Raw genomic sequence first — 27336 nt, forward strand, 5'->3', positions numbered from 1 at the left:
CGAATAGAGTTTCGTGTGCTTTAATTTTAGTGATTTAGTTAGAACAATATTAGCAGTAGGCCAGAATCGTAATCATTTGTTAATCGCTGTTATCAGTGTGTCGCTGTGAATGGATTACAGTTCGAATAACTGTGGACTGTAATTGTAGGTTTTTTTAATAGGCTACGTTCTAATTTACTGATTGGAATGCTTTATTTCTCTAGAATATGGCAATAAATAATTTTACAAAATCAAAAATACTATTTTTAAAGTATAGTTTTTCAAAATTCCACTATTTTGTTTCAGAAATTGTTAGAGAGCTGAAATTTTCACAGAATATTTTTAAACCCTATTTTATTATTTTGGTAAAAATCAAACGTTTAAACCTCTTCGTATATACGACACCCGGTATATATATGATGTGTGTGTGTGTGTGTGTGTGTGTGTGTGTGTGTGTGTGTGTGTGTGTGTGTGTGTGTGTGTGTGTGTGTGTGTGTGTGTGTGTGTGTGTGTCGTATATGCAGATACAACATTAGTAATGGAACAAAATAAATCCAAGTCTGCTGACTCAAAGAGGGTATATAATAATAAGATATTTGAGACACCTACAAGGGGTGATAACGTAAGAGAGCATAACACGACCTAGCGGATTGTTATGATAATGGACTTGAAACTGTAGTTCATCCAAATTTCTGACCTTTATAATAATAGTGTTTTCCTCAGTATTAATTTCATTCCTATATTGTGGTAATATAATATGCATTTTTATATATTCTCTCCGTTTTGTAGTTAATAACAGTATTCGTATCTTTTCACATAATTGTCTTGTACAGTCATTCACTTAGGATCCTTAGCTATCTTTAATGTATGTTTAACTATATAAAGTTTATTATCTTCTTCTTGCAAATAAAGATAAATTAATAGAAGCTTGTGCTGATACAGTGGAGAACATTATATAAATATAGTACTCTTTTTATTAATACTATCATGTTCTGCACACTTGTGTGAAATTCTTTCTAATGCAAATTTAGTATCTAATTCTACAGGTTTATATTGCTATTTTGAACTTTTGAAATGGACAGTTTCATAAAATAAAATTCAAAACGACCGAATCATGCCAATTTTTTTATTTATGTGATCGCTCTAATTTACTGAACTTGATTGGGATTGATTAATTTCGTGATGCGCCCGATAACGTGTTTGCATGCAAGATTAACTTTGCTGATAAGTTAACAAAGTGTCCTCAGTGCTATCGAAACATGGAACACGCGAGAGTGTGTCACTAGGACTGCTTTACTTGTTTCACTATAGCTCTCCGTCACTGACTGAGTATAGCGTTAAATATTCCAAATAGAAATGGTAAGTTTTACATGCATCAATTTATTATCCAAAAATAATTAAATGTTTATTACGGAAGTGTTTTTAGTAATGTGCAAATAAATATAGTGATTCAGTAGATAAGACTCGTCACCAGGAATCCACATGTTAGTCCTCAAGTTCACTATTCTCAAGAGTTTACAACTGCTTATGCTTACCCATTGAGACAAAAACTAAAACTCTAGTTTAGATACAAGCATTAAATCAAATCTTAGTAGATTAAGTATTGTTTTTCACAACTTCAGATTTCCATTACAAAAATGTACATTATATTTTTTGTTTTATTCTTGGAATTTATTAATGTTTAGGCCTAGCGTGTTACTTTACCGATAAAATCTAAAGTGTTTTGTTTTAAGGCTAAATGATGGTGTCTAAAGAAATTATAAGAAATTGGAGCGTCACCACGTCATACATTTTAATGCAATAATTACTAATCTCGTATTATTAGTTACCTTAAAATGTCTGGATAAATTATTTACTGTTTTATTTTATTATTATCATTTTAAATAAAAAAAAAATAATTAAAACTAGTGTATGAATCTGTTGCAAATTATGGAAACTGGTGTTTGTAGAAGATAGAAAAAAAGATTTCTACAATACTCTGCGAACGCTTCAACTTGTTCTGTAGCTTGTGCAGTTTACATGGCCTCATCTACCTACGCAGAGACGTCCATCTCCCCGTCTGTGACAGGTAAAGATAGCATTTGCTTCAGCTCATTTAAAAAAGTCTCTAAAATAAATCTTTAAAAAGGAGATTGTATGCATAATTAAACTTATATATTATTTTTAAGTGATAAAAAAGTTCTGATTAGACCTGAGTCCATTTGCAGAAAAACAAACATACTATTCAACGGTTTCCGAAAATATGTTAACGGCTTAAAGCACAAAACTAAACGAGTTTTTTCAAGACGTAAATACAAAATATAAGGTTTATATAGAAAGTTTTAAAAGAAAAATAAATTTTAAATAGTGTCTTTTATGAAATATATTTAACGAATACTTTGTATGAAATTATTTTGAGTAAATATATCTTCTCTGTAACGTAATATGAATTAAGCCAATAAATTCAAGTACTAATTCTAAATTTATTAATGAGAAGTTGAAGAGTTTTCAATGTTTTTTAACTTCTTTTGGATGTTTGATTATTTTGAATACAAGTTTTTAAGTTGTTATCCATGAGTGTAGTGATTTCTCATCACATATTAACTAAATTTTTAAATGTTTGTCCGTCTTTAACCTAATGGCTTAAGTTTTCTTGATACCAGGTGGAGAAGATAGATCCCAATCCTCGAAAGTTAATGTTCTACTTTCCGTAACATACAACGATGACAAATGTCCTGAATCCTATTTTAAATATTACGATCTATGCTCAATCTATTAGACCTTTTTAGTTGTTTGTTTAAAGTTTTTTTGTCTAGTCTTAACATAGTATTTATCGTTAAATTCTTTCATACATTTCGTATGAAAATATATGTATTTATACGCTTGTGTGTGTGTATGTGTGTGTGTGTGTGTGTGTGTGTGTGTGTGTGTGTGTGTGTGTGTGTGTGTGTGTGTGTGTGTGTGTGTGTGTGTGTGTGTGTGTGTGTGTGTGTGTTTGTGTGTGTGTTTTCATCTAAACCACATCGCACTCACTAATTAATACAGTTCATATTAACTCATGAGTTCTCGATAAAACATGTATTTTACAATTGGCCAGTACAAACTAAAAAACAAGAGAACAACCTTGACTCTTCTCGATATCAAAATGTCCGTACTGCGATCTGAAGGTTTTTACTCAGGCATGTTTCAAGGTTGTTAACCATCTGTTATTCCATCTGCATTATTTTTAAAGTCCGCGAGAAAATAGCATCCATAACTAACGATATTTTTTGTATATATTTACTATCTCCTATTAAATTAGCACAGATTTACCCCTACGGCGCTCATTAAGAAACTATACTACTGTCAAACCTCAGGGTCATGACCTACTCAGGACTACAGTCCTGGGACTTAATGACCTTTAACGTTAAAATTACTTTCATATCGAGAACTACTGAATGCGTTTACGTACAATGTTACAAAAACGTTACTATTACAGTAAATGTGCTCTCAAGTAATGGTCCAACTATTCGATTCTAATCTTCAGTCCACCTATAAATTTATAATTTAAATCTTATGGCTACTATAGTAATTGTGTCGTTTTGCTTAGGTTTTGTTAGCTTTTGTCTATCTATTACCAATTATTACAGGTCTTAATACAAATTCTTTTCAATAATTTTGTCCATAGAAGGATTTATATGGCACTGATTAGTTGATACCATTACTCAAAGCATGTACCTTTACTTCCTGTTGGAAACAATAATGTTACAAAATTTCGTAATGATCTAAGGTAGAGTACGGTAATAAGGACTTATATAAAAGGCTAAATACAGAGGTTTGCGGGTGTAACGAGTCAGATTCTTATTTTAGTTGTGTATACGAAATTGAATTCAACTCGATAACGATGAGATTTGTTTTTGGGTTGCCAACCGAGGAAGTCTACAAGCTGATACTTAGTGTACGGGCCTTCTTGTACCAGATACAAGGGCCTTGATTTTAAAGGTACTCGTCGTCTGGGTTCGGTCTCCAATGTTAGGCTTTCCACTGGCGATATTTAACTATTGATTTGAAGGAGATTTTCATAATTTCAAAAAAAAAAAAACTGCTTTTCAATAATTCTAATGATTAGATCCCAATAAATTATAGTAACATCAATTAAAATATACTATATTAATTTTATATTTCTAATATAAAAATTAAACCAGTTATTTATAAAAATAATCATTCTATGTTTGGTTTTGTTTTTGTTCCTTCATCTTACTAATGTTGGTCCTCAATATGGTATTCTCGCGATGGGAGAAATGTCCTCCGCTGTACTTGAACAGCTTGCGGTCACACAGAGAGTTGTAATAAAAATAATTTTGAGGAGAACCCGCAGATATCCTTCTAATCTTTCATTTCAACAATGCCCTGTTTTAAGCGCAATGCAACTATTCGTTAAATCTCTTTCCCTACATATACAAAAAATACAAATATATTTCTTTATAGCGTTCCGCTAAAACTATCCTACTACAAATAGAATACAGTTAGGATATCAGATACCTAGACCAAATTATTCCATAGAAAAATTTAACTCATTTTACATAGCTCATGTGCTTTATAAAAATCTGCCAAGGAACATATTGGAGGCTGAGGGTAGAAGTGTAGCCGTGTATAAGCGGAGCGTGGGTCAGTGGCTGCTCAACTGGGGGCTGCTGCAGGGACACTGATTCGTATGTTGTACTTATAACTGATGGGATAGTCTTCTAAAAGGTGACTGACTATTTGAAAATGTCATGTCTTTTGTGGAATTTTGTGCTGTTATTTTTAGATTGTTCTCGTCCATTTAACAGTAAAATATTTCTGGCTAAGCGGTGTCTAAAACAGATATAGGTATTTATTCATGTATTTATGTGTGTATAACATATTTGTGTGTGTGTGTGTGTGTGTGTGTGTGTGTGTGTGTGTGTGTGTGTGTGTGTGTGTGTGTGTGTGTGTGTGTGTGTGTGTGTGTGTGTGTGTGTGTGTGTGTGTGTGTGTGTGTGTGTGTGTGTGTGTTCTAAATAATATATTTTGCACACTCTTAAATTGACTTTTTGTTTATTTTTATAAAAACTTTAGCATAGTAATTTATTTAAAGTAAAGACTGATATATAGATTCTTCCCCTTCCGTGTACAAACATGTACTCTATATCAGGACATTTTTATTAGAAATCATTGATGTGTACTGTGTGTGCTGAATACATAATTCGATTTTAATTTGTTTGGACTCCACCTTTAATTTTAATAATTTAATTACGACTTTATTTTCATTCATACCCCATTTACTAATGTTAAATTGAAACTAATTTCAAAACTCAATAAGAAACATGGCATTTTCAGAGTATTCTGGGCAACAGTATTTACGTCGAGCCTCCTCGTGAGCCTTTTTATAATCTACAATGTCTGGCACAACTGGGTAACCAACCCATTCGTGATCGTGTACGACCCCAACGTGCGACCCATCTGGGACATCCCCTTCCCTTCTGTTACCGTCTGCAGTTTTGTTGCAGTCAAACGGTCCTTCCTCGATCTCTCCCAGACTTCTGACAGGTAACATAGGCATTTTAGTTGACTTCTTTTTCCTTTTGTATAGGTCAGGCAAATTGATGACACTTACCCATTGATTTTGAATACCAACCATAAATATTCTAATACTGTGTATTTACCTCGGAACAACTATAGAGAAACTATCACTATATTTTCTGCAATCCAAAACCACCATAATGCAAAAAATTTATAAATATATATTTATTATTATTTTATATGAATATTGAAGTTTGAAATTCACTTTATAGGGTACGATAAGAAATAAGATAATAAAATAGGCAACATAGTACCCTTCCATAAATTTTATTTCTTGATATATATTTATTAATGGAAACCCCCTTTTGAGAATTAATGTATGAAGGGCGTCATTATTCAGGGAACTGGCAAAATGACTCTTCTGTCGTCTGTTCGTCTGTCTACACATTATCTCAAAAACTAAATGAACTATAAACTTGAAATTTGACAAGAAACTTCTACATTTCTACATTGGCAACAATAAGTTTAATATATTCCTATCTTTACTTTAAGCGTCCACTGAAACGACCATGTGCATTGAAAAGATTAAAACGAAAACAGTACAAAAATAACTCTTCTATTTTCATAAGTGACTATTTTTTAATCCAGTGTTACCAACGGAAATCGTATAAATACCAAATGAATTTAGGATTCCATTAACCTACCAACTCCCAACAATTACCCTAATGTCCCATGGGATTTGGTTGGTTGTTATTGAAGGCTATCAGTCAGGAGGCTGGCAGAGTTCCTCTTGTGCACATCTGCCTGTAGGATACCTCGAGCTACAGACTTGAAATTTTGCATGTAACTTCATCGAAGCCTGTTACGTATCATGTGGTTGAGTCAACTCAACTCAGAAAAACATAACAAAACTTCCTACGTACAATTTGTTCAGCTGATTTTCTTACGACTGTGATATACAATTCAGCCTGATCTCGTATGTGGTGCAATCGCCTTGTGACTTTTATATCTCTAATTTTCGTTAGTTCTAAACAATATGTTATCATATTCTTTATATATTAACTCAGGAGCTGGAAAAATTCCTCTTCTGTACGTCTGTGCCTATGTGTGTCTACAGGATATCTAGTGAAATAAAATGAGCTATAGACTTGAAAGTTTGCATGTACGATGATATTGGCAACATCATGTTTGATGATGATGCATGTCTCTCCATAGAACTTGGCTGAGCGTTGCGTAGCTTAAATAACCACATGATATCTTGAGATCGATTACACTTGTATACTAAATATTGTATGGAACTTCAATTCTACATAGAAGGTATTGGTATAATGATGACGCATGTTTCTCTATGGAAATTGGTTGAACGTCATTGAAGTCTATCATTTAGAGAGTTGCCAGAATTGCTCTTATGTATGTATTTGGGCTGGAAAGTGTTCTTTTCTGTCTGACTGTGTCTGTCTATCTGACCTATAAGTTGTTTTAAAAGAGCATGCTTGGAGTGACACCTCGTATAGCTACATTCATATGTATGAGTAATGAATGAATAGAATAAACTGTGAACAGATATTAATAGCTGGTTTCACACATGTTTTTTACTTTAGCATATATAAAAGTTTGAGAACAATTATATTAGTAAACCTTCACTTAATAATAAATATTTAAGAGATAATTTCTATACTAATAAAAGCTATATCTGAGTGTATTACTATAACTCGATGGAAATTAAAATACAAAGAGTAATGTAATGTTTTGTAACTAATCTCAAAATATTAACCATTTGATAAATGGTTTGAAGTAAGTATAAAAACTACTCGAACTGTGAATCTTTGTGCAGCTCTGGACGCTTCGTTGCTCGGAATAAACTAAAAACAAAATATGTACATCCGGTAATGCGCAGTTTTATAGAATCTCTAAATCTGAATCGTCCTGTCAATATAGCTAATAAAATCAAGAGAGTGTTTTATTCAGATGAATGTTTGCTTGCACAGAACATTATTTTTCAGGAAAGCTCTGTTCTTCTCCAGCCTCATTTGTGCGGCTAAAGAGTTCTTCATAAATAAGAATTTAAGCGTCAGGCCAGAAGAAATGGACGAGTTTTACGAATTTGTGGATAAGGTTTGTGTAATTTTAATCAAAAATAAAAATGATTCTACATGACAGTATTTTTAGAATATATATTCATTTACATTATTTGGTCCCGAAAATACATCACTAGTCTATAATTTTATAGGAACTAATTTAATATAACTATTTTAGGCTGTTTATTAGGTCAAAAATAAACACTAACTGATTTTATGTGATGCCTCGCAATCAAAACCTTTATTGCTTTTGTTTTTTACATCTCATATTTAAAGTTGAGTAATCCAATGCCTAACTGAATAAAGTTTGTGTTATTGTAATATTTTATGTGTTTGTTATTTGTTTTCTTTATGATCATTTTATACTGTACAAGCCATTCTTTCCTGCCACGAGATGATAAGACGTTATAAGAATGCGTTACTGGCAGAACGTGTAGACCCCTTGTTGAAATAAATGTCTTTGTATATTGTAAAAGCCACACCTTCCTGTAACGAGATAATAAGACATTGCAACTGGCAAAACTTGGAGTTCCCTTGTTGAAAGGTCTTTGCATATTGTGAAAGCCACACCTTCCTGTGACGAGATGATAAGACATTGCAACTGGCAAAACGTGGAGTTCCTTTGTTGAAAGGTCTTTGCATATTTTGCAGGCCACGCCTTCCTGTGACGAGATGATAAGGCGTTGCTACTGGCAGAATGTTGAGTTCCCTTGTTGCAAGATCTTCTTTCCCATCATCACAAGCCTGGGTCGTTGCTACATCATCAATTCGCTACCTTCCGATATGCTGTTTACATACCAAACGTAATCACTTTTTTTATTTTACAAGTTTACTGGAATTAAAGCCAGCTGTACTAGAGGTCATCTTGGTTTAAATCCCATTCAAACGTGGGATCATATTGCCTAAACAGAAAATACTTTTACACCCGTATTAATTATGAACGTATAATTATGGGAAATGTATCTTTTTAAAGATTAGTAAAATTATTCAAACTCTAGTCAATGTTTTATACATTTATTGGTTATGCCGAATAACGTCGAACTTTTTGTTTTTTATATTAATAAGGTGCAACTTTTACAAAATAAAATAATAATGGTTAACATTATTAACAACTATTAACATCTTCCAGCATTCTACGACGCAAAATAAATGCGTAAATATGTTTGAAATGAAACATAATTTGCGGGGTCAAATTCTAGGTTGTTTCACTACAGCCGACCTTAACAATAAGATATGTATATAACCAAAATAATAATTACGTAACCAAAAACGTAAATTGAACTTAGGATGGAAAGACATGTTACTTATTGCCGTGTCACAGTAGCCTACATATTTGTATATTAAAAGTCTACACTTTATATTACATTGAAAAAAATCGTTTTCTCTTATGGTATACTTCAGCTCACTAAAAACCTACTTTCAATTATTTATTCGTTTGACGATAAAATGTTTGATCTACTGTTACTAATTCCCTTGTATACTACTCGTAGATTGAACCAGTAATAAATACCACGCCCAGAGTATCTGCCCATAGTAGGTTTTAAATTTGATAATTTTGCGCCTGTAACCCTCAACCTTTCTTTGCCGTACCCATTGAGGGACAGGGGGGCTACTGCCCCCCTTTTAGAAGCAGAAAAAATGAAATGAATACACTATGTTGATATGAAACAAAATTAGTAAATTAACAAGGGAAAAGGATTGTTTACCACACGAAAATTGTGTAAAAATATTTTAAAACTCTTTTATTAACTATATTTTAAACTCATACCAAAGTCAAATTAACAAAACAACTGAGACTCTGTTATAGTACGGGTGTTATAAACAGTCTAATCATTACTGCAACAGCTTAGTTTTATAGCTTAGGTAACATAGGAAAGTAGACAAAGTGAAACATATTTTATTCTTCTGCCCGTTCTAATGTGTATTGTTCTTGCATTAAATCATTTCATTTATCTATATCAACTATATGTATTACTTCATCGATATTCAAAATGGTGAAACATCAGTAGCCCCAAAATTTTGCTTTTCAAGGATGTGGCCTGGTTATATTGGTCTAACGGCTAACCATGTTGGCAACAAGAAAACCACAGAGTAAACAGATTAGTAAATTGTATAGGTGACGTTTTCTCAGTTACTTCTCAATGTATGTGATGAGTTACATTGTTGTATTGGTTGGTTTCATATAAATTTTGAACATGTAAGCTTAATCTGTAATGACATTTACATAGCGAGGTAAAAGTTTAAGGAGTTTTTACTGTTACGTTGATTGAAATTTTTGATGGGGAAAATGGGCTGAAAGAAGTAAAAATGGATCTCATGAATGGTAGTTTCTTTGAATACGTTTTTGTCTGTCTCATCACAAATATGTTCTATAAATGTGGAACATAGTGCAGAACTGTATAACAGTGCTATACACACGTATATTCTCATACGTTGCATATGTGTAGGCTAGTGCTCTTAAACAACAAAAAGGGAATACCTTCTACTGCTTGAAAAGTATTACATGTTGCCACTCGATAGTGCAGTTTTTATTTATTTCTATTGTTTTACACACTTAATTGAACTCATGTTATTTTACAATATGTATTATATTATATTCAAACACTGCTGATTCGAAATCTGGCATGAGTTTAACCTCGTTCGAATAAAACTTAAATCTTATTTTCTCTCTCTCACTTCCTCTTTCCGATAACCGATATATTGATGTTGTAGGGACAAGAAGTTCCTCTTCAATGATAGCTATCCCCAGGACACACGGTATTGGTCGCCCGAGAACGGTTACCCACGGCCCGATCAGCGCGGTTTGGAGGGTGACTCTACCTACCCCAAATGGGCAGACACTCCAGGATACGAGGGTGGCCTCAGTGTGGAGATTGAAGAAGACATGTCAGAATGGCAGGACGTCTGTGCAGGAGGTTACTCTGGCTTCAAGGTTAGGAAGTAAGAATTATATGAACCCCTTCGGAAAGATTCATTAAATATTGCTACCTACTTGTCTAACCATTTATTGACTTTCAGGTCCTAGTGAATTCTCCAGAAGAGGCTCCGATCACTTCCCAAGCAGCGTTGAGGACACCGATGAAACATGACTTCTTAGTAAAACTGTTTCCACGCACGATTCGCACAGATCTATCGCTATCCTCCACCCACGCTAGACTACGGGGTTGTCTCTTCCAAAAAGAGAGGAAGCTTCAGCATTTCGGCACCTACACACAGAACAACTGCATGCTGGAGTGTTTAATGGATTCTGCTCTAGAGCTATGCCATTGTGTCCCCTTCTACATGCCTCGTAAGACTCACCACCTTGCTTGCTGATGCTAGTGGCACTATAATAGTTTTTATTTATAGATAATAGTACGTACTTCGTTTGTGGGGTGTGTGTGTGTGTGTGTGTTTTGGTGCGTGTGTGTGTAACACATTCAATGCTATGCAGCTTGACATAAATATAATAACAAAATATAATGGTAATGAGTCGGAGTTTTTGATAGTTACTACTGCTTGGCATAACCTATGCCGACCCGTCTACACTAGCACGATCTAAGTAGTGATGTTTGGTTTGCTAGGTGGAAAAAAGTATGCAATTTTGTGTATGTATTTAGTATGGATGACCACTAGTATATGTAATTTAAAGCTTGTGTTACGAATGCTCACTACTATTGTACCATTAATACAAAATTGCTGTTGCTATATAATCGTAATATGGTATTTTCCAATAATATATTTTTTTATTTTGTTCAGTGAGACAACTTTATGTCTCGTGTTTTCTATCTGAGACAAAGGCACGGAAAGAGGAGACAAAAGGAATTATAAAAGATTGCCTCTACCAGCGGTGGTGACTATCTGTCATCTATCTACTACACGTGGGATGGGCAAACTGATCCTGTGTAACTCCCTCAACTCTGATAATGGTACTCGTATGTATCATAGTGAAGATCAATTGCGCCAACATTACTTAACCAAACACCAAAACTGAAATAAAGACAGAGTAATGAGTGAGCAGTGGAAAATTGCAAAGTGCTCCTGACGTATCAAAGTCACTTCGTTACCCAACTAAGAAAAAAGTTTACGTATCCTCCATTGGTTAGATAATTATAGTTTATATGTCATAGGACTGAAATATTCTCCTACCAGAACATTTTAAGTACACACATATCTACATATACTGTTACCTTATGCATAAGGACTTTGATAATTAATTTTCTTATTTGTTATGAATTTGCAATTGCTAGGATAAACTATAATTCTCTGTGAACCTATTTATATCAAATCGTTGATATGATTAATTTATTGTTCGTGTTTTGAAGTAACACAAACAAACCAGTCCTGAAAAATATAACTTGAAGAACACCTTACGCAAACTTACCTAAATAGCTATCGATTAGGGATTATTTATTGTCGATAACAATACAATTGCAGTGCAATAAAGATTTTCTGTCAGTTGTTTATAACTTGTTGGATCCCAAATATATTCTCTTTCCTTTGCGCGGATTTCTCAACATTAAATAATACTTCTCTACAAAAGTCACCTGACAGAATTTTGAAATGTGTTTTAAAATTAAATATTTATTAATCTGTCAAAATTCATAAAAGCCCCGTTGTCTGAATGAGAGGTTATCATGGAAAATCAAATCCCCTGTGACTTTATTGGTCTCTACTGCTACCTCGGAGAACACCACTAATGGTGGCTAATTTTAGATATAGTTAAGATTTTTGTATTAATTTAGTAGAGTTTTCACGAACGTCACTCAGATTTTTAAATAAACAAGTTTTGATAAAAATTTTACTGTATTGTTTGTAATGCTGCGAGTTTTCTGTTAATTTGATAATATTTATCACTCCAAACAGGCTTTGCCTTGGAGTTTTTTCTTTATTTCTCATAATATAATAAAAATGTATAGTGTAATAGTAGTTGTAGTTGCATTATGTATGTATTGATAATGAGTAAGTACATGTAATGTTTTTTGGTCAGTCTGTACAATATTATAAAAATTGTATGTGTAATTTCTTTATTTGTGAGAAATAAAGTTTGTTTCTTTTTTAAAAATATTTGCAGTCAAGAAGTCGCTCCTTGAACAACCAAATGCCTTCTACTAACTACTTTGCAGTCAAGAAGTCGTTCCTTGAACAACCAAATGCCACGCCAAGCCATGGTGCAAGACGAGATCACGTTACTGCAAGTGCTTCTGAGAAAGAGCCCGTATTGTCATCTCGATCTACTACTATTAACTACTTTGCAGTCAAGAAGTCGCTCCTTGAACAACCAAATGCCACGCCAAGCCATGGTGCAAGACGAGATCACGTTACTGCAAGTGCTTCTGAGAAAGAGCCCGTATTGTCATCTCGATCTACTACTACTAACTACTTTGCAGTCAAGAAGTCGCTCCCTGAACAACCAAATGCCACGCCAAGCCATAGTGCACGACGAGATCACGTTATTTTAAATACTTCACGTTATTGTAAATACTTCTGAGACAGAGTCCGTATTGTTATATCGATTTACTACTACTAAGTATTGTGCAGTCAATAGGAATTCATTTATTAGCAGTCAGGAGCAAATCGGAAACCAATTTTTCAATGACAGACAGCCTCACCTCATTTATTCTCATGCTTAATAAATCTGGCTGTCTAATTTATTGAGTTTCTGATTCTATCTTTATAGCTATACGTGCTCGTACCTTAAAATTATTACTTTATCTTTTTAAAGAAAAATAACACAAAACATATAATATATATATATATATATATATATATATATATATATATATAAAATATCCAATATCTATTTACCTAATCTTTAAAGAATTAAAAATAACTTTAACAAATTCGTTTGGGTCGATTTAGTGGGGAAAACATTTAAACCAAGCCTTTGCAGTAAGCCGTAAGCTACAGTAGCTTGCAGTAAGCTACATTTAAGACGGTTGGTGATATCCGTACATATAACAAATTCATTTTATAATGTAGACTATAAGGAAGAAACGGCTTTGCTATCTAACATCACATCATCTCGGTATTGAAAAGAGGTTTACGAGCACTCAAATATTCATGTACATTTACAGATTTTAAAGCAAATGCACTATTTATTTCTACTTGTTCTATTATTGGTGTACATTTTGACAGTAACACAAATGAGCTTTTCATAGAAATTATTGACATTTTAGTGGTTTTTGACAAATACATAGTTATTAATATTGTAAATTAGTGTACTGAAAGTATATATAATTTAGAATTTGGCATCCTTATTTTAATGGTAATATATGACATCAGTGACGTATTTAAAAAAAAAATCATTTTCCGGTACTTCTGTTTACTAAAATTCCATAAACTACTCTACTGATTTTATGGAAATAGCAATAACACGTGTACTTCACTGTGACGATTCAGAAACGGCTATGTTTCCCAATGTCAGGTCCGATCCACTTGACGTTGAAGCTACAAAATAACGAAATCTTATAAAATACTGAAACAGATTTAATGCAGAGTTGTACAGATATTCATGTTTGGGTACCAATAAGGCCACGAAGCCCCAATAGGCTAAGCCGCACTTCGTGTATTGTACTGTAATATCATTTGTAACTTACAGTTATCCTATAGATTATTATATTTATACTTTTAAATCCTTATGACAAGTATTTCACTGTTGCTAAATACGTACCAACAATTAGCCAGTTAACTAGTTTGCATTTGAAGATAGCATAGTATTAATTATATGTTATCTATCGTATTCTTTAACACACTTTTAGTGTTTGGAAATATGTATAAAGATCTTAATAGTTTTAGTGTTAATAAAATTAAACTTATTCTAAATATATTTTCAACAGGAAACTCATCCGTGCCAGTTTGCTCAAGAGACAGCGATCAGAAATGCTTCCGGCGAGTCACTGGTAAGTTTCATGACAAGGCTCAAAATCCACTTTTAACAAATCTCGGGAAAAATCAAAGGTAATCTTGTGTCAATACAATGCACACATTTAGGTAGTCACTTTTTAAGGGATAAAAAGTGGACATATAGATTAGAGGTCTCATATTCAAAATATAGTAACTATAGAAATATGTGGAATCCTATTCCATCTCGTATTGAAATTTGTGTCACATTAAAACTAATCGTTTTATTTAATGAGATAATAGGCTAAGTTACTCAAAACATCCGTAGTTCGATCAGTCAAAGTCACAGTTCACAGTTGTAAGAATATTTAAGTTAACATTCTTTCTTATTATCAAGTGTTCCAAAACATTGATGTTTATTTTGTTTTTAAAGGAGATAGTTAATTCTACAACAAATGTGTTGATATGAAATAGAAATTTGTTCACGGTTGCAAATTTTCATTCATTTGTACCTCATTTTCCCCACATTTATTTTTACTTAACTTCTCATCTATGCATTGTTTTTTGAACACTTAAATAATTAAAACGAGTTCTAACTTGTATTTTAAGAATAATTTTCTTATTTTGAATTCAATAATAATTTATTTATCTTCTAAACGGTATCCGATTTCTTTCTTACTTTTATGTTTTTATTGCGAATTAGAAAATGAAATGTTTATCTGTTAATCTTTTTTATCAGCACTAACATTATTAAAAATCTAAACCCATTAAGCAAATGCTTTGTAACAATATACAGGGTGTTCAGAAAAGGGTGTCACAAACTTATGAGGCTAATAGTACTGATCATTTAAAACAAAAAAATTCGAAAAATGTTTCTTTAGCCACTAGCCGCCATTTTGCAGTTCTTATAAAAATTATTATCTCTAGAACTAGTTAAGCTAAAGAAACCAAATTGAGCACATACGTTTGAATAAAAAGAAGACAATTTTATAAACATAAATGTGTTATTTTCTTTAATATTAACAAAATATCGTCTGTTGAAAATGGTTTAAGTCAAATAAAAAAAACCGGTTTAGTTGTAAAAGTTTACTAAACACCATCTATTCGGAAAGTTTTGCTATTATTCCAACAATCCTTGTTTCAACAAAATCCGTCAACACATAAGCAAGCACAACCACTTTAAAGATACGCTTGCAGAAACCAGGAGCAATAAACATGTTTGGCGTTCCCCGCTTGTGCAAGCTTATCTTTAAAGTGGTCGTGCTCGCTTATGTGTTGACTGATTTTGTTGAAAAAAGTATCGTTTGAATTAAAGTAAAATTTGCCAAATAGTTTGTGTATATATGTAAAACAACATAATTCAGAATGTAAAAGTTTCAAATCTCTGCCTCCGTGCTAAATCTCCGAGAACTCTTGAACTTCACTAACTTCATTCTGAATACGACGTCGAATACTAACCACTGTAAAATCAATTTTTTATTCACTCGTTTGCTTTCCTCCCCTGCAATCCTAACTAAATTAGTCCCCTGCAGGGTCGACTTTGAACTATAAAGTTAAACATTTTGAAGAAATCTATCCTCTACCATATTTGCTAATTGCAAAAAGATCTAAGATTACCTCATTTTACACTATCTTTATTACAGATGAAAGAAACAAATTAAATTTATCTGAATATACTAGTATTGAATTAGAAGGTAAAATTCGGAATTAGGTTAGTTTCAAAGAAGTGCTGATAAGTTCCACAGAGAGATTATCTTACGAGTTACAAGACTGAGACAGACTAGAGTTCTCAATTTACGAGGGTTAATTTACGTCACAATTTTGCGGAAAATGTGTACAATTATTGTAAATAACGGTGTGGAATAATGACCGTTAAATACAAATTAGAATGGTTACATTTCCAATAAGTTTATTCTACTAAAGTCTATAAGATCAATCTGGATGTTCACAGAGCTGCTGGTAACGCACAGCATGAAATATGTGTACTTGTATGTTGACCTAGCAATACCGTGGTGTGGATGTTACCCTTCCTTTAACGAAATAACCTTTAAATCCTAGACAATTACTCTGAATATTTACAGAGCTGCTGGTAACGCGCACCATGGAAGAGAATTACTTGGATGTTGACCTTGCAACACCTTGGTGTGGATGTTACCCTTCCTGTAACGAGATTATTTATAAATCCGAAACAATTACTCTAGATGTTTACAGAGCTGCTGGTAACGCGCAGCATAGAAGAGAATTACTTGTATTGTGACCTTGCAACACCGTGGTGTGGATGTTACCCTTCCTGTAACGAAATAACCTTTAAATCCTAAACATTTACTCTGAATATATACAGAGCTGCTGGTAACGCGCAGCATGGAAGAGAATTACTTGGATGTTGACCTTGCAACACCTTGGTGTGGATGTTACCCTTCCTGTAACGAGATTATTTATAAATCCGAAACAATTACTCTAGATGTTTACAGAGCTGCTGGTAACGCGCAGCATGGAAGAGAATTACTTGTATTGTGACCTTGCAACACCGTGGTGTGGATGTTACCCTTCCTGTAACGAAATAACCTTTAAATCCTAAACATTTACTCTGAATATATACAGAGCTGCTGGTAACGCGCAGCATGGAAGAGAATTACTTGGATGTTGACCTTGCAACACCTTGGTGTGGATGTTACCCTTCCTGTAACGAGATTATTTATAAATCCGAAACAATTACTCTAGATGTTTACAGAGCTGCTGGTAACGCGCAGCATGGAAGAGAATTACTTGTATTGTGACCTTGCAACACCGTGGTGTGGATGTTACCCTTCCTGAAACGAAATAACCTTTAAATCCTAAACATTTACTCTGAATATATACAGAGCTGCTGGTAACGCGCAGCATGGAAGAGAATTACTTGGATGTTGACCTTGCAACACCTTGGTGTGGTTACCCTTCCTGTAACGAGATTATTTAAAAATCCAAAACAATTACTCTGGAAGTGTACAAAGCTGCTGGTAACGGGCAGCATGGAAGAGAATTACTTGTATGTTGACCTTGCAACACCGTGGTGTGGATGTTACCCTTCCTGTAACGAGTTTATTTATAAATCTGAAACAATTACTCTGGATGTTTACAGAGCTGCTGGTAACGCGCAGCATGGAAGAGAATTATTTGGATGTTGACTTTGCAACACCTTGGTGTGGATGTTACCCTTCATGTAATGAGATAACTTATAACTTTGTTACCAGCAATGGCTTGTTCTTCAACAATGCTAACAGCAATGGCTCTGCCAGCAGGTATGTGCATTGCACACCATATCATTTATTTTATTTTATTCCATTTATTTATATCCGGAAATGCCATTTCAACGTTGAAATATCTATAATATATAAAATATATGAATGAGACAGGTATTTGGTCTTCCGATCATATGTTAGTTTGGTCATTTAAACGCATATGTGACAGATATGGCCAAATACAAAATAATTGAATCGTAAAAAGTAAGGACTCTGTGGTGTAATGGTAGCACATTCTCCCGGCAAGTGAGAGATCCGGGTTAGAGTCCCGGCGGAGCAAGTACTTTTTTTGATTCAATGTTTATTGAAATTAAAATCGGCTATTTCCATTTATACAAATTTAATGAATGTAAACAAAATTCGTTTGAGTGGTATTTGGTCTTCCGATCATATGTTAGTTTGGTTAGTTAAACGCATATGTGACAGATACGGCCAAATACAAAATAATTGAATCGTAAAAAGTAAGGGCTCTGTGGTGTAATGGTAGCACATTCTCCCGGCAAGTGAGAGATCCGGGTTAGAGTCCCGGCGAAGAATGTATTTTTTGTGATTCAATGTTTATTGAATTATATATATCGTCGTTTTGTTCGTGTCATTGTGTTTCTTTTGAATTTACCTTTCAAATAGGGGTTGCAATTTAAAAATTTTAAGTGACTCCCCTCACTCCTCTTTGAAAAGGGGGGTAGATATTTTGATCCTCCAAAAAATCCAAACAATTATTTTAATAGGTATGGTGAAGATTGTAAATCGATATCTCAATCCGTTTGGAATATATCCAGGCGTATCAGGACTTAATTTATACACTGCATATGCTATACTATAATAACCCTTAACCATATAAATCTATAGTAAATTAATTCTACAAGATGGCATAAATAATAGTAAGAAATACAAAGATCTAAGGACCCACTAAATAACTAATAACCATTATACGAGTATAATAATAGTACTAACACTAACAATAAATAACATGACAACAATAATAAGTATAATAAACATAACAATAATGTATATTATAATAATTATGTGGTTTTCTTAAAATGGGGACAGTTGGTTCGTAGTATTTTTGGCCCATATTATAATGTACGAATACTGTCTCCACATTTTATTATGATATAAATAATAGGGTCCTTTCTCTAACTAAAATAACGAAAGCTTTTTTTATACTTTCCGTGAAAAAGGAAAATTTTTGAAATGTAAAATACGGTGTTTATTCAAAATATTAAAAAGGTGGTAGATTTACAAGTATATTCAAAGAAAGAAACAAGAAATCCTCATACAAAGTTTATTACATTTCAAAATGTCCAGTAATCGAGTAAATTTGGTTTTCGATTTTGAATAATGTTTACGCGGCAAATCTGAGCTTATAAAATTTACTAGTGTGACGGCGAAATCCTTTCGGTATATTTTTACATAATCCTTTTCTTGAGTGATGGAAAACACTGGTTATTCTCTCATTTTTATCTTCCATTTCAAATCAAATAAGTAAAACAACCATTCAGTGATTCGTTTTTTAACATTTTGTCATCATAGATGGTCCCAAACGTGCAACTTAACTAATTTACTAATGAGTGAATTTGGAAAGAAAAATTAGTACTTTAAGGGACAAGCGAGCAACTATTAATAGGTAAGGTTCCTCCTTGTTTATAATCAGATAATTGGTGATTAACTACAAGAAATGTCTTAAATTTACAATTTATTAGTTTTACAACTAATTTTCAAAATAATGCAAAAATTTTATATTTCTATGATATCTTTCTTAATGTATAGACAACTTGGAAACTGTACCTATAACCATAATACAAACATTATATTAATTTTACTACACAGAATCGTATTTGTGCTTGAATTAAATTAAATCATGGCCCTCTTACTTAATTACTACCTAATATGTGTAGGTTACTACTAGTCCATATTATTATAATAAACATACGAATAAGTTCTATTGTGTAACAACCGTTGGATTTTAGACGATTTAGAAATTGTGTCAATAATGTTATGGTAGTAAATGGATATTTGGTTTCATAATGTGGCAATATGTATTTTATTTTTCAGTGAAAGTTATGCAAAAATCTCAATTTACTATTCTGACTCCCACTTCCTTGGTGTTCATAGACAAGCGGACACAACATTCTACGATTTCTTGGGTAAGTTCATGTGTATAACGATAAGTTTGTTTGACTTACAGATAAAGATAGTTTTCGGTCTTAGTTCATAGGAAGCCTGGTGTCTCGAAATTGCTGGGCGCTATCTCTAGACCCTTAAAACCTCTGGTCACTGTATGGACAGTTTACCACCCCAAGGAAACCCTAGCCTTTACAATACTGAGGCTCTTTTCTGGTTTCACCATCATGAAATGCTCCTAGAGTCATTACTCTAGGAGCATTCGCCCTCTTGACTTCGGTATACGGAACTTTTTGGCTGCTAAGAGTTGAGAACTATAGATTTCTGGAATGAAATTAACTATCAAAATCCGCTCATGTCGATTTTATTATTTAAGAATTTATTTTAGGACACCCAGAGTTTTGTACAAAATGCGTATTGGCCCCTTAATTATTATTCATTGTAACAAAATGTATATCGATCTAAACAAAAACGAGGTTTGGAAATAAGTTGTAGAACTGTTAGGAAAGGGGTTTCTTCGTAATATATCAATGTGGAACGTTTATGTTTTTTAAGCTACCTTAAAGATAGAGTTTTATAATACATAAAGGTTAAGAAGAAGTGTTGCAGGAAGCCCTCAAAGCACTGATCTCGAAACTTAGCATTTATTGAAAATATGCGTAGTAAGACGTTATTTCTTTACTTTAAACAATGCCACTTAGGTTTCAGGATGCATAGAAGTAAATTCTTCCTTTGTTCTTTTAAAAGTAAACGTGGGTTTTGTTAGCAATCGAAGAAAACCCCTAAATATTTACATGAGCATACATTTAATTTTTTTCAACCACAAGTGTTATTAAATAAAATGCTAGCTACTCTTTAGTCTTTGTTTCAATTATGTTAGCAAAACACACTGAACAGGGGCACCAGATAGCTGATTTTATAGTTGCGTCATCCACCGTAACACGTTAAACACCGGGAGTAGCTTCGCAAATTTGAAACTGTAAAGAAATAAAATAATTAATAATACTCAAAATAATTAAGTGTACCAGTAATTTATATTAAAAAGGACGATTTTCTTAAGGACACGTACCGAGATCCCCTCACAGCCAAGTGCAGACCTACTGGGAATCTAGTCGTTTTACGTCTTGTAATAAGTGTGATGTCAATTTTTCATCACTATTGATTTACCTCTGAATTGATTTCGTTTGCTAGTTTTTTACATGCAGCCAAGAAAAATTCATTACAACCATTTCATCATCATCAATCAATAATTTCTTTCATAATAGCAAATGTTTAGTAAAATTTAAGAAATTCGAAGTAAATTTTTCAGTTTCAAATGTTTTTTAGTCTTTTCCTTATCTACTTATTCATTTATAATAGCCCAAAACACTTTAGGGTTACTTTTCGACTAGTCGAAAAGTAACCCTTTAATACTTCTCTTTGTTTTGTTCTTTAATACTGCCATTTTGCTTTTTTGACTGAGTTACGTCATTGTGTCTCAACTCTAGAGACAAAATGAGCTAATGAATGAATGAGATATATATATATATAGTTATATCTTCTCATGTGCGAACAGACTAATGTTATTCTTTAAGTAATTCAGATTTTAGGTTTTAAATATTGTGGTTTTAGGATTGCATTATTTTAAACTTTAACAATGGAATTTTAAGGAACTGAAGGAAGAATTTACTTTGGAACCGCTATAGAATGAACACAGTTGTAGGGTTCAATTACATCTGTCAGTTAAGTGTGGTCAACGTAATAAATTCAGTTGCTCAGTATCGAAAGCATTAAATGTAAATCCGGTTGCGGTTCAATAAATTGTACGAGTCCAATAAATGGTTCAAATATCGGTCAATTGTTGCACAGTTAGTTAGCAAATCTAGGTTAACGTCTCCTAAATATATATAAACATTATGTTTGTTATAAAGTTATTTTGTTGTAAGTTTAACCCTTCCAAAAATAGCTCAATGCCAATGTGAAATGTACTGTAAATTTCTATTATGTTAAATAGTTTATCAGAATATGTGAGGTTGAGGAAAATACCGTAAACATTAACCAGTGTAAACTCTGGGATGTTATAGGCCAGTCACTTGTTGACAGATAACGCTACCGTTACTTTTGTTCAATTATTTGTCCGTCTTTATTTGGTCATATCCGATTAAGCCCAACTTGTTCTTTTAATCTATGTGTCCAACACCTCAGCCTTCTGCAACCAAGGCCAGACTATAATACATGCCTGAGTGCCTGATTGATTAAAAGCGCGCGAATGAACTGTTATTAGTTGTCTGTTACAAACCCTTTTGTTTTATAAAGGTATATATAGTATGTATGTCACTTTAGAAATACAACCTATTTTAATAAACAAACTGCTTCCTTAAAATACAAAATGTTTTCTGGCAAGTATAGCATTTAGTTATTTTCTATCAAATAGGAAAACTATAAAATACTAACAATTATGAGGGCGAGCGCATTCCCATTGAATAAGCTGAGCAGTCGGACGGGTTTTGTGACTGAACTTCAGCCTGTATTACACTTTGGCCTTGCGCCAACCAATCAACACCTCCATAATAGGCTACGTTCACATCCACATGACGGAAAATATTTGTTGTTTTATTGGTTATTCTGAACAAAATCTCAAATTTTTGTAACTCATTGTTTAAATGCTAAAACATGTGCACATTATTCAAAAAGTACAGACGGCTCGCACATCGCAATCGTGATTACACAAAGACAAACACAAGTGCAATATATAGATTATAAATCACATTACAAGTTAAAGCAATAATTTATTTACGTAATGTTATATAGATTGTTGTAAATAGATTTTTTATGATAGCCTGTTGTATGAAATATAATAGCCTAATTATTTCCTATATGTTAAACTTGATTTTAATTTCAACATAGTTACGATATGACAGTGACCTGTCTGATGGATTATCAATGAGTTAAACTCCTGTTTCAGGTACGTGTGGTGGTCTGTTGGGGTTGTTCATGGGGTTCAGCTGTGTGAGCGCTGTCGAAATCTTCTATCATCTCATATTTCGCCCTTTAGGATGCTTTCTCCTCTGCAAGAGAAAAATAAACCCTCCACCCACTAGGCTACATGTAAAAAATAACGCTAGTTACATCAAGAGTTATTATCACTGATCGCACATTGTAAAATAAACTAATAGGTTGGCATTCTACTTATAATAATTTCATAGTTGTTCTCTTATATGTTTGTGAGTAAGATCTTACCTCGAGGATTAACAATTCTAGAACCCTACAATATCTATTCGTTTGGTATGTAAATTAAATGCTGATGAATAACATTATCCCACCACTTGGTTGTTTTCATTGATTCAAATGTTATGTTTACTTAGGGAGGAAAAGGGTGTACATTTAGTATGGTATGTGTAAAAATTCATTTGAACAATGAACGTTATTTGTGATTAAACAAGTTTTAATTATAAGTTTCTTTTACAATATAGAATACGCATTATTGGTTTCTTATTCGTTATTTATTTTCAGCTAATTACGTTGTAGTAGCCTACATAGTCAATACTATGTATCATCCCCAATAATATGAATCACAGATTGAAGCTTTCTACGTATCTCGAATGAGAAGTTTTCTACGTATAGTTTCTTGGAGGATATTTTACCTCCTCCTAGACTGATTTGTTCAACCTCACGTAAGGTTTGTGGTGGTTAATTTCAAGGCCGGGCCAGTCTTCTAAAAATGTTACATATGTCCTAAAGGATTCAAGTCAGGACTACTTGGCTCACACCAGTTTCCCTTACGCAAAGTGTAACTGCTCCCGCATTATGTGGGAGAGCATTACCTTGCAACATGGTGTTGCCAGTCAAATAAACAAGATCCAAAAATGCGAAAACCGCCCCATGAATAGGTATGTGCGACGATCTTATCACGAAATCTCGGAAACTATTGAACCTTGAGGCTTTTCTTTCTCGCTTAGGAACTCCATAAAATATTTTCCCATAAAAATAAATTATCTCAGAACCTTTTGGGATGACATTTGTAAAGGAATTGCTTAGAGAAAACTGGAGGAATGCCACCACATTAAAGAAATAACTTTTACACCTTAAACGCCTTTTTCATTTTTGCTTTGTTAAACACTAAAACTTTACAAATGTAATTTTGCTGTGTCAAGTCCACTTCATTCAAACTGCGCCCATTTCCCACACAACATTGCTCTAAACCAAGGTTCATTTAACCTGTATCCTCTACAAACTATAAATAGTTCAACAACTTTTGAATACATCATCATCTTCGTTATAACCACATAAACTATTTATGTCTGCATGGCTTCATCAAAAAAGACGAACTCAAATATTTTTTGTTGTTTGGGCAGAAATTGAATCCTGGTTCTTAGTTTTATTTTATTTTTTATTTCTTGTATCTGTATTCTTCTTAGTTTTAAAAGGCACTATTTATATTGAATTGCCCAAAACTTTAATGCCACCGTATGAGTAGATTATAGTCTCTTCATTGGTTTTGTTCTGTGTGTAGCCTATTCACTTTTCCAATATTCTGCCTTAATTGAAGTTCCTACCAGTATTTAGTTTTCTTCTTTTTGAATTTTCTTCAACTTAAACAGCTGCAAAGTTTATAATAGTAGAAATTTTTCCCACTTTTTAAAAATATTTTCATCTGATCTATTGAGTTAGATTTAGCCTTTTTTATTTGGGCTGTTCCTGGTAAACAAGAGACTCCAGACAAACTATCACCTGCTAAGACTAATTTCTTCCTCTGGATTCGACATATTTGTTTACTTCATCAACTGTTTCTTCTATGATGAGGTCCATGCAGAAACTTAACATCTTTATCTATGCCTACTTAATCAAGATTCATGCATTCTTTATAGTCAACAAGATCGCACGCAATGTTTGTACTGAAAAACATTCCTTACTTAACCCATCATCCAAGCTCCTTGTTAGATGACATCTAACAATACAAATCTCACTGAACAATATTTTCTAGATATTATGTGCATTTGAATGAGTAATTCCTAAAATACTATTTACCAGCATGTTACTCATTATAATCACCTCATTAATTGACAGCAAATGGAGTAGGGGATAGTGGAAGACCGCCTGGTCAGCAATGTTAGATATCATCTACACATGAGTCTGTTCATGTTACCCTACTTACAAAAACTATTAGTTGTTAGCTGTCATCTACGTGCAAGGTAATTCATGTTTTTTGACAGTCATGAGTGTCATATACCAATATAATGAATATTATAAAGTAAAAACTTGTTATGCATATCATAAAGCATATACGTTACTTTTTCTTGCATTAACTAGGCTAAAATATGTATATTCTAACAAACAGGACCAACATTTGTTCTGCTATTCAAGAGCGTCCGAGTCGTTTCCTGTGAGAAAATCAAATTTACGATATACTAGGTGTTTCAGACCACCCGTCTCAAATACCAAACTGCAGATGTTTAATTAGAACGGATTCCCATCTAAATGGATAGATAGATAGAGAGAGAGAGATAGAGATGGAGATGGAGATGGAGATGGAGATGGAGATGGAGATGGAGATGGAGATGGAGAGAGAGAGAGAGAGAGAGAGAGAGAGAGAGAGAGAGAGAGAGAGAGAGAGAGAGAGAGAGAGAGAGAGAGAGAGAGAGAGACTTGATACTTGATACTTTCTTTATTTATCCTGCCATGGTTTAGACCAATGGTCCACTCTACCACTATGACAGGCAACAAATATTCATATGTAATACAATGTTTGAGCAGTAGCCTGATTTTACAAATTACATTTATTTATATCTATTACCTTATTCTATTTTATTATGTGTAATAAAACTAACTGTTTTTTTATCTACAACAATATTGTTACTTAAATTATATATCCTATATATACTGTACTTACAGTACAGTTCTATGCTTTACTATTTACTTTATATGTTTATTCAATACCAACATTCTTTTTTTTCTTTTTTTTGTATGGTTTCAATTCTAAATTCCTATACGTATAGGCAAAATTAATCTTACACAAGAAAGAATAATTTACACAGTATTGATGTACTATAAACTTATAATTCATATCTTTCTAAAAGTTTCATTTTGAATTTTCTTAACAAAGCTGCATTGCTTTCCCTATCACTTTCCCGCAGTTCTCTTTCTAGTAAATTCAATAATCTAATAGATGTCACTAAGAAGGACTTACTGTAGATAACAGTTCTATGAATAGGAATTTGTAAAGTTATTCCTGAAAAACGAGTATTTCTAACATGTACATCAGTCATTCTTTTGTATCTTTCAAACAAATACACTGGTTGTTTATTTTTAAGTACTTTGACTGCCAATTCCATTATATTCAATTCCATCCGCTCCTTAATTTTCAATAAACCAAGGTCTTTATAATATGGTATTACATGTTGATCCCACCTTAAATTATAGATATATCTTATGCACGCATTTTGCGCTTTTTGTAACTTATCAGTTAACTCATTATTTATGTCACAATAAGCTATATTTGCATAATCAAAAATAGGTAATATTAGTGTTGCTACTAGAAGCTTCTTAATATAAATTGGAGGATTAAAGCTCAATTTTCTAAATGTATACAAACACTGGAATACCCTCCGCACAATATAATTTACTTGTATACGCCATGATAAATCATTAGACATTCTTAAACCTAAATTGACAATTGAGCTCTCTAAATTTAAATGTACATTGTTTATCATCAAAGGTGTCAAACTGTTAACATCAATGTGAGGTAGCATCCTTGAGGATCCAAACAATACCGGCTTACACTTTGTTATATTAAGCTGTAATCCATGATCTTTACACCATGTATGTAATGTACCCAAATTCGCATTCATACAGTTAACAGCATCATTTACACATTGAATATTAGGCCTACTGTTTAAATATAACTGAATATCATCTGCATACATCATATATTTACAAAATATAACAGAACTACCAATCTTATTAATGTATAATGAAAAAAAGCAAAGCAGAAAGTGTGGATCTCTGTGGAACACCTACAGAGTTAATCTTCCATTCTGATAAATTTCCATTATTTGTTTTGATCCGCTGAAATCTATTGGTCAAGTAATCTCGAAACCAATCAACCACAACGGAACTAAAATTGTAAGATTCCAGAACAGACAATAATAAATTATGATTCACAGAGTCCAAGGCACGACTAAAATCAAGAAGCATTAATAATGTTATCTCTCTGTTATCAATAGCATGTCTGATATCGTCTGTTATTTTAACCAGTGCGGTTTGTGTACTGTAAAAGGATCGATAACCAGACTGATATTTATCTAAAATACTATTCCTAGTAACATAATTACAAATTTGGTTATAAACTATTTTATCTAATATCGTACCTAATACACTTAATATGTTTATAGGCCTATAGTCTTTACATTCTGAAGGAGTTTTTATCTTTGCTAATGGAATAATAAGAGCTCTTTTCCACTGACATGGATAAACAGAATTATATAAAGAATAGTTAAAAATATGACACAACACATCACTGATTTCTTCACAAACCAATTTTAAAAATCTAATATGTATTTCATCATTACCAACAG

The 27336-nt window shown here is 33.0% G+C and overlaps 2 protein-coding genes across 2 annotated transcripts; both read left to right on the plus strand.

The window, feature by feature from the left end:
* Positions 1-1221: 1221 nt before the first annotated feature.
* On the plus strand, positions 1222-14502 carry LOC124353020 (pickpocket protein 28-like). Its single transcript, XM_046802812.1, has 8 exons — positions 1222-1338; positions 1929-2047; positions 5299-5508; positions 7485-7596; positions 8211-8362; positions 10272-10491; positions 10578-10848; positions 14378-14502. Exons 1-8 carry the CDS (start codon positions 1336-1338, stop codon positions 14500-14502), a joined length of 1212 nt encoding a protein of 403 aa, XP_046658768.1. The 5' UTR covers positions 1222-1335.
* Positions 14503-17517: 3015 nt separating this feature from the next.
* On the plus strand, positions 17518-23150 carry LOC124354624 (pickpocket protein 28-like). The gene is made up of 3 exons (XM_046805232.1): positions 17518-17659; positions 19715-19806; positions 22728-23150. The coding sequence occupies exons 1-3, from the start codon at positions 17520-17522 to the stop codon at positions 22910-22912; spliced, it is 417 nt and encodes a 138-aa protein (XP_046661188.1). The 5' UTR covers positions 17518-17519; the 3' UTR covers positions 22913-23150.
* The last annotated feature ends 4186 nt before the right edge of the window (positions 23151-27336 follow it).

Source organism: Homalodisca vitripennis, chromosome 1 (assembly GCF_021130785.1).
Source record: "Homalodisca vitripennis isolate AUS2020 chromosome 1, UT_GWSS_2.1, whole genome shotgun sequence".
Taxonomy (NCBI): domain Eukaryota; kingdom Metazoa; phylum Arthropoda; class Insecta; order Hemiptera; family Cicadellidae; genus Homalodisca; species Homalodisca vitripennis.

What these genes read in the sequence shown, in the direction of transcription:
- LOC124353020 (XM_046802812.1), top strand. An exon ending in ATGCTGTTTACATACCAAAC is followed by an intron (nt 8,363 to 10,271) that starts GTAATCACTTTT and finishes TTGATGTTGTAG; the next exon opens with GGACAAGAAGTTCCTCTTCA. An exon ending in GAGGTTACTCTGGCTTCAAG is followed by an intron (nt 10,492 to 10,577) that starts GTTAGGAAGTAA and finishes ATTGACTTTCAG; the next exon opens with GTCCTAGTGAATTCTCCAGA.
- LOC124354624 (XM_046805232.1), top strand. Translation starts at nt 17,520, where the DNA reads ATGGAAGAGAATTATTTGGATGTTGACTTTGCAACACCTTGGTGTGGA. An exon ending in AGCAATGGCTCTGCCAGCAG is followed by an intron (nt 17,660 to 19,714) that starts GTATGTGCATTG and finishes TTTATTTTTCAG; the next exon opens with TGAAAGTTATGCAAAAATCT. An exon ending in AACATTCTACGATTTCTTGG is followed by an intron (nt 19,807 to 22,727) that starts GTAAGTTCATGT and finishes CTCCTGTTTCAG; the next exon opens with GTACGTGTGGTGGTCTGTTG.